The sequence below is a fragment of the Pseudorasbora parva genome, chromosome 8 (genome assembly GCF_024679245.1).
Source record: "Pseudorasbora parva isolate DD20220531a chromosome 8, ASM2467924v1, whole genome shotgun sequence".
Classification (NCBI taxonomy): domain Eukaryota; kingdom Metazoa; phylum Chordata; class Actinopteri; order Cypriniformes; family Gobionidae; genus Pseudorasbora; species Pseudorasbora parva.
Genome location: NC_090179.1, coordinates 48,737,733 through 48,750,440, shown reverse-complemented (window position 1 = coordinate 48,750,440; position 12,708 = coordinate 48,737,733). Strand labels below are relative to the sequence as shown.

General features: G+C 40.2%; 2 protein-coding genes across 6 annotated transcripts in view; one reads left to right on the top strand and one right to left on the bottom strand.

Annotated features, from left to right (window-relative positions):
• LOC137084932 (ribonuclease inhibitor-like) overlaps positions 1-12,708 on the top strand; it is a 318,165-nt gene that overhangs the window by 99,001 nt on the left and 206,456 nt on the right. The gene's annotated exons all lie outside the window — the stretch shown is intronic.
• Positions 1-12,708, bottom strand: part of LOC137084924 (arf-GAP with Rho-GAP domain, ANK repeat and PH domain-containing protein 1) — an 86,201-nt gene that overhangs the window by 36,657 nt on the left and 36,836 nt on the right. For all 5 annotated transcript variants that reach the window (XR_010906832.1, XM_067451482.1, XM_067451481.1 and 2 more), the window contains 10 exons: positions 11,268-11,383; positions 7,095-7,174; positions 6,916-7,022; positions 6,301-6,465; positions 5,968-6,037; positions 5,760-5,880; positions 3,989-4,179; positions 3,628-3,734; positions 3,049-3,248; positions 1,261-1,346 (listed from right to left, as the gene is read on the bottom strand). Coding sequence is in view for 4 of the 5 variants with exons in the window: in XM_067451482.1 (XP_067307583.1) it covers positions 1,261-1,346; positions 3,049-3,248; positions 3,628-3,734; positions 3,989-4,179; positions 5,760-5,880; positions 5,968-6,037; positions 6,301-6,465; positions 6,916-7,022; positions 7,095-7,174; positions 11,268-11,383 (1,243 nt within the window). In the remaining variant the exon portion in view is untranslated. The remainder of the gene's footprint in view (positions 1-1,260; positions 1,347-3,048; positions 3,249-3,627; positions 3,735-3,988; positions 4,180-5,759; positions 5,881-5,967; positions 6,038-6,300; positions 6,466-6,915; positions 7,023-7,094; positions 7,175-11,267; positions 11,384-12,708) is intronic.

Here is a 12,708-nt window from a genome sequence, read left to right as displayed (position 1 = left end):
ACAGGTGAGTGACACACACACACACACACACCAAGGTTATTTTCGTAAACGAAAACTGAAACTAAGAGTAAAACTATCGGTCAAAAAACATTTTCGTAAACTGAAATAAAATTAAAAAACACACACACACACACACATTTGTTTCACTATATAAGTGTGGACATTGCATGGACTTCCATTGATTTTATATCAGGTTAATGATATTTTATATCCCCTAACCCAACCCCTAAACCTACCCAACACAAGAACGTGCAAAACAATAGATTTACATAAAAACATGTTTTGGCCGATTTATAAGCCTTTTTAACTAGTGAGGACCAGTCAAATGTCCTTACTAGTCAGTTATCATAATATTTTACTAGAAAAGTGAGGACACTGGTCCCCTTTACAATTATAGCACAACAAACACACGCACACACACACACACACACACACACACACACACACACACACACACACACACACACACACACACACACACACACACACACACACACACAGACACACACACACAACAGTGTGTGTTGGCTGTATTCAGATGACTTTAGCTGTGGTCTTACGCTGCAAGCCTACATTGTACTACTGAAGAAATTAAAATAAGCTTTTAATTGTTTAACAATATTTCATCTTTGTTATGAATGAGTTTGTCTGGAATTTTGGTCTTTTATATTTTACGTTGCATTTATTTTGTTCTTTAAGACAGATCCTCTGAGTATTAGCCTATGTCAAAAATATCAAATATAATTTTTTAATATCAAAATATAATTTATTTCATTTTTAATCTCCAGATCGTTGTTTGTATAGGTCATAGTTTGACTCAAGCTTTTTTGCTCAAAGGTGAAGACCCAACTTTATGCATGTTTTGTAAGACCGTCCTGGGTTTAAACAATAATGCTTGTTTATCAAGTTATTTCACTTAAGGATGTTTAGTAAGATTAAACTCTAATCTGTGCAAACATTAAACTTTGCTGAAATTAAAAACCTTGATTTGGTCTCTACACTTCATTATGGTAACTCTGCTAAACTATAATTACTAAAACTAAAACTGAAACTAAATAAATAAAAACTAAAAAGAAATGTATTTGCAAAATAAAAACTAAACTAAAACTAGCAAAACCATTTGTAAAACTAACTAAAACTAAACTGAAATTTGTAGCAAAATTGAAAACGATACTAAAATAAAAACTAATTTCAAAAAGCAAAACTATAATAACCTTGACACACAAACACACACACACGGACATCAGGAACACACAGTACCTGGATGAGCTCTTCAGTCCAAACCTTCTTGTCCATCTTGAGACTGCGCACTTTTGATATGCTTGGCCCGAGACTCCGGTGCTCTCCTGTCACACACACACACATTTGTTTTTGTGAAATGTGGGGACATTCCATAGACGCAATGTTACTGTACAAACCGTATTTACTATCCCCTTACACTGCCCCTAAACCTACCCATCACACACACACACACACACACACACACACACACACACACACACACACACACACACACACACACACACACACACGCACACACACACACACACACACACACAGCTCTTTTTACTGGTTTTGGACCAGCTGGAGTTTGTTTATTAAGCGAGCAGGGCCGCCACCCAGTAGAGCAGTGGTCGGTAACTGGTAACTCTTGTTTTGGTAGCGGCCGGTTCTGAAACATATCTGTCAGTGTAACGGAGGCGAGCTAATGAGAGCTGTGCAGTAAACTCCCGTTATTTCAAGAGACGCTCACTTCGTTTAGCGGCCAGTGGAAAATCACGGAGAATTTATCCTCATCGTTAGAGCGTCAGACAGAGAAGACCCGAGTTCGAGCCCGCTCAGAGCAGGCAGTGCAGATTAATATCAACATTCAATCAGTTTTGTCTTTAGGGATTTTGCCTTCAAAAAAATACAGCAACGTTTTAGCAGCAATGTTTTATTGTGGGATAAATTCAGAGCTTTCAATTTGAAAAGTTCATTCAAGAGTCTGTGGAATAGATGGCTAGACACGCCTCTAAAGAGCCGTCAGGAATGTCTGGTATGATGATCAAACGAACAGTGAAATATAGAAACGTTTGATTATATCGCGGGGCGTCGGCACCAACATATGAACAATAATGGGCGGCAGTGGCTCAGTGGTTCATGTAGGTTGTCTACAAACCAGAAGGTTGGTGGTTCGATCCCCCGTTCCACCTGATCAAGTGTCGAGGTGTCCATGAGCAAGACACCGAACCCCAGCTGCTCCCGATGAGCTGGATGGCGCCTTACATGGCTGACATCGCCGTCGGTGTGTGAATGGGTGAATGTGAGGCAAACTGTAAAGCGCTTTGGATGGCCATAGGGTCTGTTAAAAGCGCTATATAAATGCAGTCCATTTACCAAAACAACTCAAATTCAGCTTCCTTTTGATCAAAACATACTGACAAGAACCAGCAGAAAGGTGCCGTGCTCCGTCTAGTGGTGCCGTCGGATGATTTGACACCTTCGTTGCAGATTCACAAAGCCAGGCAGGATTGGTGCAGTCTTCCCACTCTTCTCTATATGCCCTGTTGGTTAGCTTTCCTCTTTAGACTCTCTGATAGTGCTATCTTAAAGGTTAACATCACTCTCGATGTAATCGTTAGCCTTCCTCCAAAACGCAAACCATCGCAAACAATGCAGTTCACTACGTGAGGATGCCACGGAATAATTCTGAGCGCAGAAGGATCATACGTGACGTCAAATGAGTATTACAGTAGGTCCCATGTGTAACGAGCACATTAAAATACATTTATACTTCACAATATGGAAAGTAGAAATAATAAAACACAGTTAAGAGCACTCAAACATGCCAATAATGGGCTTACTCAAATCCTCCTTTATGCTTTGAGTTATTTTTATTTATTTATTAAATTATCCCGTGACTATCTTCTGGCCCGTTTTTTTTTTTTGGCCCGTGGCTAAATATACTTGACAACCCCTGCAGTAGAGCATTACAATAATCTAGCCTTGAGCTCATGAATACACACACACACACACACACACACACACACACACACACACACACACCTGCACATCTCTTGCAGAACACCACGGTCAGGTTAATGGCCGCCCACTCGGGTTTGGCGGCGCTGCAGTCCGCACACATCTGATTGGACGGCTCCGCCCAGATCCGCTCAGCCACTTCATAATTGGACAAAGCCTCTTTGATGGAGTCGCGCATCGCCTCCACCCATTGGTCCTTCAGCTGGTCTGTGTCTGCTACAAAACTACACACACACACACACACACACACACACACACACGTTACAACGGCACGATTCTCTGCTGCCGTTTTCCTACAGGTTTATTGCAGTTACACTGACGGTGTGTGAAAGTGTTTCTCTGAGTTAAACTGGTGCACTGCACACAGACATCACACACACAAAACCACAACATCTGTGAGAGCCAGAATACACACACACACACACACACACACACACACACACACACACACGGTCTCTCACACACTCTCACACTCCCACACTTATACACTTATTCACTCACTCACTCACACACATTCTCACAAGCTCTCTCTCTCTCTGTTACACACACACACACACACGCACACACGCACACACGCACACACACACACACACAGTGTGTCACCTGAATATGCGGTACGGTGTGGTCAGATCAAACGCTCTTCGGTCCATCTCCTTCACATTCCCAACATTCATATCAATAGAGGTGATTCCAATTCCCAGACGATAATCCTAAACACACACACACACACACACACACACACAGTAAACGGACACAGTCCTATACATTACAGAATAGCTCATTAATATCCACACATCAGCAGGGGTCATGATTTGAGAAAGTTTCCTTGATCTATTGACATGTAAGAGATCAATCACAGATCAGCCAATCACAGCAGTGGGCGTGTCCACTGAAGTCTCAGCGCCCAATCACAGCAGTGGGCGTGTCCACTGAAGTCTCAGCGGCCAATCACAGTGAGCTTTACCTCAGTGTTCTTGTAGAGGAAGACTTTATCCGCACACACCACGGTGAAGAGTTTGGAGCGCAAGCCGCGCAGCTCCAGATAGCCCTTCATCTCATAGTTCAGGCAGGGGTTAAAGGTCATGTCCAAACTAATCCGTGCACGCGACGCCCCGACACAGCTCCGCAGCACCATCACCCACTCGTTCCTGTCCACTGACACACACACACACATTAGTTTTTGTGCAATGTGGGGACATCCCATAGGCGTAATGGTTTTTATACTGTACAAACCGTATTTTCTATCTCCTCACACACACACACACACACACACACACACACACACACACACACACACACACACACACACACACACACACACACACACACACACACACACACTCTGCATTTTTACTTTCTCATAAAAACTCCTCCTGTGTGATTTATAAGCCTTTTGTAAAGTGGGGCCATGGGTAATGTCCTCATATTTCACCCTCTCCTGTAATACCTGTGTCATACATTATACACATTTGAGTCCTCATATGTCACACACACACACACACACACACACACACACACACACACACACACACTGTTTAACTGCCACTGTACCGCAGGTTTGAGCTCATCAATTATGACTTTTTTTCTTGCAATTGTAGGACCTTATGAAATTAAAGTTTCATATTTTCCATCTTATGTTCCCTTTTTTAACAAATTGTTTAGATTTTCAAAATTACATTCATTTTTTTTAACCAAATTGTTCCATTTTTTTCAAAATGATGTTCCATTTTTTAACCAAATTGTTTAATTTTTTCAAAATTACGTTTCATTTTTTTCAAAAGTATGTTCCATTTTTTAACCAAATTGTTCCATTTTTTTTTCAAACGTATGTTCCATTTTTTTTCTTCAAAATTACGTTCCATTTTTTTTTAAAATTACGTTCCATTTTTTTCCAAAATCCCATTTAATTTCCCCCAAAATTATGTTTCATTCTGTCCAAATCCCGTTTTTAATCTTGTTTCATTTTTTCAAAATGACGTATTTTTTTTTGTGCAAAATTCTGTTTCATTTTCCCCCCAATTCCGTTTAATTTTTTCACAATTATGTTTCACCCCCCAAATTATGTTCCATATTTTTCCGCCAAATTCCATTTCATTTTTCAAAATTTAGTTGATTTTTTTTTCAAAATTCCATGTGTCCCCCCCCAAATTCCGTTTAATTTTCCCCCAAAATTCTGTTTTTTTTTTCTTTCAAAATTCTGTTATTTTTACCAAATTCAATATTTTTTGTTTTAAATTTTCTGGATTTAATTGGAATGGTTTATTTAATTTGTAATCATCACACAGCGAGTCTAATTAATTTAATTAATCTTTTTTATGACTGATATATTTTGTTATTGTTGAATGAGCAGCCTTGAAGCAGTAACAACATTTCAAAATAAGAGTCCTGGTGTAGTTCCGGCGGTGTATAATTAAAACACCCAACATGTGCTGGTTATTATTGGTATTTCCGTTACAACATTTGCCTTTATAATATACATAATTCCATAATTATTAAATAAATAGTTTGAAGCTGAAATATTTAAAAACCAAGAATATCTTTTTGTGAAATAATAAATTAAATCATTTAGCATTTTATAAATGAGCTATGAAGGACAGTTTGTGAGGTCAGACGTTCACATCAGCTTTCGTTTCATCAGACCACAAACCTCACAGATCAGAAGCAACACTCTCATTGACAAACACACTGTATTATCTGCACTGTATTAACCACAACACACACACACACACACTTACTGTCACTCTCGGCACGGAACAGGAAAGTGCGATTGTGTGTCACGACTTCAAACTTTTGATCGCCCACATTGGCCACACTAGTGATGGACATCGTCGGTATGATCCTCTTCGAGTAGATGTCCTGCACAAACAGAAAACACAAGAGTGTGTGTGTGTGTGTGTGTGATGAAGGCAAGCACAACCTCCCTCTCATAACAACTTCACACACCTTCTCACTGTCGAAATATCTCAGGTATTCAGTGTCCAGTTTGACCCAACGCCGCTGGTAGATCAGAGACCTGCACACACACACACACACACACACACACACACACACACACACACACACACACACACACACACACACACACACACACGTTTGGTTTTTGTGACATGTGGGGGCATTTCATAGGCGTAATGGTTTTTATACTGTACAAACCGTACTTACTATCCCCTTACACTGCCCCTAAACCTACCCATCACACACACACACACACACACACACACACATATAGTGTCCTGATATTTCCTAAAACATGCCCACACACACACACACACACACCCTTGGGGAGGATTCTTGTCCAACCAGCCCATTTTAATAACCGGGACGCTCGCGGAGGCGAAATCCTCCCGAGGAGGCGAAGCACTGACATGATCGGAGATTGGCAGATAAATGCTGTTCTGAGAGCTGGAGATCGAACCATAATCATCAATCCATGAGCCCCGCCTGAGAGAGAGAGAGAGAGAGAGAGAGAGAGAGAGAGAGAGAGAGAGAGAGAGAGAGAGAGAGAGAGAGAGAGAGAGAGAGAGAGAGAGAGAGAGAGAGAGAGAGAGAGAGAGAGAGAGAGAGAGAGAGAGAGAGAGAGAGAGAGAGAGAAATGGGAGAGGTCAAGAAAAGAAGGAAGTCTAACATTATGAAATTGCAGCATGACATGAACTTCTGATATTGCCAAATCCACTACAGTGTGCGATAACGCTTCAGAAAGACAAACACACACACACATATGGGGACATTCCACAGGCGTAATGGTTTTTATACTGTACAAAACCGTATTTACTATCCCCTTACACTGCCCCTAAACCTACCCATCACACACACACACACACACACACACACACACACACACACACACACACACACACACACACACACACACACACACACACACACACTCACTTCACGGACACTTGCTCGTAACAGCAGCTGTCGTCCTCCAGGAGCTCGTCGTCGCTGCACAGGCTGCTGTAGCGGGGCTTCGTCACCTTGGGAACCATCAAAGACATCTATTGGAGGAAACAGCTGTCAGTCATACGACGCCTGTGCCTATTGGTCAAATCTGAGGCGTTTCTGGTTACCTTGCTGGCCATGTCTATGAGTTTGGCGTCTCTGAGCTCGCGTTCGTCATTTTCATCCGAACTCTCCTCCGAATCCAACGCTACAGAATTAACCAGAGATTACATCAATCAAACGAAACATGGCATGTGTGTAAGGACGACTACAGTATCCCAGAATGCAATGGGCCCGACTTGACTTTACAATTCCAGTATGACTGATGAACCAAAAGTAGCTTATTGACGCATTATTGATCATTTTTACAAACCAGATTACAAAAAAGTTGGGACACTGTCCAAATTGTGAATTAAAACAGAATGCAATGATGTGGAAGCTTCAAATTTCAATATTTTATTCAGAATTCAACATAGATGACATATCAAATGCCTAAATTGAGAAAATGTATGATTTTAAATTTCATGTCATCAACACATCTCAGTAAAGTTGTGCCGTGGCCATGTTTCCCGCTGTGTGTCATACCCTCTTCTGTTTATATCAGTCTGCAAACGTCTGGGACTGAGGAGACGAGCTGCTCAAGTTCAGGAATAGGAATGTTGTCCATTCTTGTCTAATACAGGCTTCTAGCTGCTCAACTGTCTTAGGTCTTCTTTATCGCATCTTCCTCTTTATGATGCGCCAAATGTTTTCTAATGGTGAAAGATCTGGACTGCAGGCTGGCCATTTCAGTGCCGGATCCTTCTTCTGCGCAGCCATGATGCTGTAATTGATGCAGTGTGTGGTCTGGCATTGTCATGCTGGAGAATGCGAGGTCTTCCCTGAAAGAGACGCCGTCTGGATTGAGCAGATGTTGCTCTAGAACTTGGATAGACCTTTCAGCATTGATGGCCTTTCCAGATGTGTAAGCTGCCCATGCCACACACACTCATGAACCCCAGACCATCAGAGATCAGCTTCTGAACTGAGTGCTGAGAACAGCTTGGGTTGTCCTTGTCCTCTTTAGTCCGGATGGCGTCCCAGTTTTCCAGAAAAGACCCTAGAACAGTTTTCCACTTTGCCTCAGTCCATTTTAAATGAGCCTTGGCCCAGAGGAAACGCCTGCGCTTCTGGATCATGTTTAGATATGGCTTCTTCTTTGACCTATAGAGGTTTAGCCGGCGACGGCGAATGGTGCGGTGGATTGTGTTCACCAATGTTTTCTGGAAGTATTCCTGAGCCCATGTTGTGATGTCCATTACAGTATCATTCCTGTGTGTGATGCAGTGCCGTCTAAGGGCTGAAGATCACGGGCATCCAGTTTGGTTTTGACCCTTGTTGACTATTATGATAACAGTTTTATGTTATATAACTTCAAACTCTTTGCAGAGTTTCTCTGAGAAACTCCTTTCTGATATTGCTCCACTATTGTCCACCGCAGCATTGGGGGAATTGGTGATCCTCTGCCCATCTTGCCTTCTGAGAGACACTGCCGCTCTGAGAGGCTCTTTTATACCCAATCATGTTGTCAATTGACCTAATAAGCTACAAATTGGTCCTCCAGCTGTTCCTTATATGTACATTTAACTCTTCCAGCCTCTTATTGCTACCTGTCCCAACTTTTTTGGAATAGGTAGCTCTCATGAAATCCAAAATGAGCCGATATTTGGCATGACATTTCAAAACGTCTCACTTTCAACATTTGATATCTATATTCTACTGTGAATAAAACATATGTTCATGAGATTTGTAAATAATTGTATTCCTTATTTATTCACATTTTGTACAGAGTCCAACATTTTTTGGAATCAGGTTTGTACACCAAATTGGGTTTAAAACGCCCAACACCAGAGTCCAATCAGATGCTGTGTAGATGGAGAAAGCCCCTCCCCCTGATAGCACTAGCCTATAGCGTCAGCTGTCAATCATGTCCACGGATGTGACATAAAGGAAAGCCTGCCATTTAGGGGGGGAAAAAACAGAACAAGCCCTTTGAAACGTCCTGCACCAACTTCCTGTTTTAATAAGACTTACATCAGCACATGCGTTTGCTACCTTTGTTATGGTTCAATGTGAGTTTAGAGTGTGTTCACACAGGTTTGGTTAGATTAAAACTAATTTAATCCATTATTCATTTGAATAATCTGAACAAATAGTTGAATTTGACCCATTTTTAAAGGTCAAAAACCACTAAATGAACCAAAAACAGGATGTGATGTCACAAGATGCGACCCTAAACAGGACAGAACGCTCAAGCGCATGTTTTTTCAGTTCAAGTTCTCAGCTGGACGAAATACCATCATATGTACGAACACATTAGGCCAGAACACAGCAGGGTCATTCAGGGGTTAAACATTTCATTTTTTTCTGTAGAATGACAAACATAAATAGCGATGAAAGCCCAAATATAAACGTCACAGATGTATATTGACTGAGTTTTGTAGAGGAGGGTCAAAATGACAATTTTCTTCTGAGATCTGGAGCCAAACTCCAGGCGTGTAAAGATGACTTTAGAAAGATGGCAGCATCATTATTTTATTCTCACACAGAGATTAGTAGATCTATTAGTGAAATCTGTTGACTTTATCAATCTGTGTAGCCTTATGTTCTAACGGTGAGCGATCAAACATGGGGAATAAGCACTTATTGTGTGTTTTTCCCCAAGTTTGCATGCCTGTAACTCAAGAAGTATTAAAGATATCTTAATATCCTTCTAGGATCTGGCTCTTAACAAACTTTTCTTTTGGTTTCTCCATTTTAAAGGCCCTCGATGGTTCAGTCCCAGAGATATGGAGACCTCATTGTGGCTCCGCGAGTAAATTGTGGACATATTAAGTGGCCAAAAACCAAATGTGGGTTACTCACACAGCTCATACTTTTTTTCTTTTAAAAAGAGGAATATCTGAAGAACAAATTATGTAAAAACTAGAAATGTATCATGTTTTTTAATCATTACATTTGCATAAAACATCCGTCTGAGTGCCATAAATGGTCTTTTTCCAAAGTTTGCGTGCTTGTAACTCTAAAAGTATTAAAGATATCTCAATATCCTTCTAGAGTCTAATTCTTATGAAAGTTTTCTTTTGAAACCTTCATTTTCAAGGCCCTATATGGTTCAATCCCATACACATGAAGATCTCAAAGCTGCTCCTGGGTCAATTTGTAGATTTTTTTCTCATTTTCAGTGATTGAAAATCAAATGTTATTCACTTCGCACACAGCTGACAGTTATTGTGTTTAAAGAGGAATGCCTGAAGGATAAAAAATGTTGAAACTGCAACTGTATCTTGTTTTACTCTATCAAAACAATAGCATACAAACCACCTGGCTGAGTGCCAAAAAATAGGCACGTCGAGGCACGTTATCTTGCTCTCAAAAGCGTATTTATACAAATCTATATTTGAATCAGTTTCAGGGATATTTTAGCAGCTTCTGAAGCTGCCAAGAGTTCAAATACACAGTATCATAACTACATATCACCCAATATCTCTGGGGTTTGGGGGACTTTCTTCAGTCATTTTTACCATTTTTATCCAAATCTCAGGTGAAAATTGTCATTTTGACCCTCCTCTATACATCCGTGACATTTAATATTTTGGCTTTCTTCTTTATTTATGCATTTCTTTCACCAGAATTGTTTTTATACCAAAATCTTGAACCTCTGGTTGGGTTGACACCGAATGACCCAGCATAATTTTGGATGGTCGATATGTTTCATAGGTCATTTGTGTGTGCACTGCAAAAAATGCTCTTCTTACTCAGTATTTTTGTCTTGTTTCTAGTCTAAACATCAAAAAATTCTTACATTAACAAACATTTACTAGACAAGCAAAAGTAATTGTCGTGTTTTGGGGAAATAACTCAAAATGAAGAGAGTTTTTGCTTAAAATAAGATAAATAATCTGCCAATGGGGTGAGAAAAATAATCTTAATTCAAACAGAAACCGAGTATTTTTCTCACCCCATTGGCAGATTATTTATCTTATTTAAGCAAAACCTTGAGTTATTTTTTCCTAAAACAAGACAATTACGTTTGCTTGTCTAGTAGATACTTCTTGCTTTAAGGATTGTTAGATGTTTTGACTGGAAACATTTTTTGCAGTGCAGGACTAAATGAATAATTTTCTTGTTTTGGTCAGAACTAAAAGACCCAAGGAACCAAACTGCAAGTGTGAACACGCCCTTAGTCATATTTTGGATCCATAAAGGTTTGAATTATTTGACAGGTCATTGGTTATAACCATTTTTGAGAGTCTACTCACTGTTTTTATGGGACAATGATGGGACGTCTCTTCTCTGGCTCCCTCTTTTTGGGTTAATCCGAGGCGGGACGTCCGGGATTCGATCGGTGGGATCCGAAAGCTCATCCGCAGGAGAGCTGAGACGAGGATAAAAAGAGGAAGAAGAGTCATCATCAGAGGAAAAGCTGCGGAGAGCACTGACCAGCCTAGAGAGCTTCTTCATCCTGGAGCGCTTTAAAGGGATAGTTCAACCAAAAAACTAATTTATTCCATGATTTACTCCCTTTGGAAGAAAGAGAAGCGCTCCGTTCTGACATTAGCAGAAAGAAAGGAGAAGCGTGTCTCTGCACGTCTGAGTGAGCACCTGACACAACAGGTTCAATGAGCTCCACCAACACACCTGTAACACTTATTATTATTCATACAACGATTCCAGCACACTACAATACACACATTTGATGACTAGCTAATCATGTTGCAAGCTCGCTCATCTTGGAAACAAAGGGAGATATTCCAATGAATCCTGAGAGGTATTCGTCCATTCAGAGAAAATCAAGAACAAACCCAAACTTAATAGAGTACCTAATGTCGCTCCACACCCGTAAGACCTCCGTTCATCTTCACACACAGTTTAAGATATTTTATATTTAGTCCGAGAGCGTATGCAAGTGTATGCACACTATACTGTCCATGTCCAGAAAGGGAATAAAAACATCATCACAGTAGTCCATATGAGACATCAGTGGGTTAATTAGAGTCTCTTGAAGCATCCAAAATACATTTGGGTCCAAAAATAACAAAAACTACGACTTTATTCAGCATTGGCTTCTCTTCCGGGTTTGTGTTCAATCCTCAAATAAAGATTCAAACGGTTATGATTCAGCGAATCGATTCATGATTCGGATTGCGTGTCAAACTGCTGAAATCACGGGACATTGGCGATCCGAATCATGAATCAATTCGCTGTGTCATTATATGAAATGGTGAGCCATAGATATGAAGACCCATAGATATGAAGATCTCAAAGCGGCTCTATGTTCAAAGAAGAACACATTTTGTTCATTTTAGCAGTGTCTGAAGCTACTAAGAGCATTGACATCCCTATATCTATGAGATTGAACCACATAGGGCCTTACTAATTAAGATTCCCAAAGAAATGCTTGTTAAGAACCAGAATATAAGAGAATATTAAGATATATATTTAACACTCCTTGAGTTACAAGCATTCAAAGTTGAGGCAAAAAACACAAGAAGTGCTTTTCTCCCATTTTTTGAGACTACGCTGCAAAAAATGCTCTTCTTACTCAGTATTTTTGTCTTGTTTCTAGTCCAAACATCAAAATATTCTTAAACGAGAAGTATTTACTAGACAAGCTAAATAATAAATAAATAATCTGCCAATGGGGTGAGAAAAATAATCTTAATTCAAACAGAAAACAAGATTATTTTTCTCACCCCATTG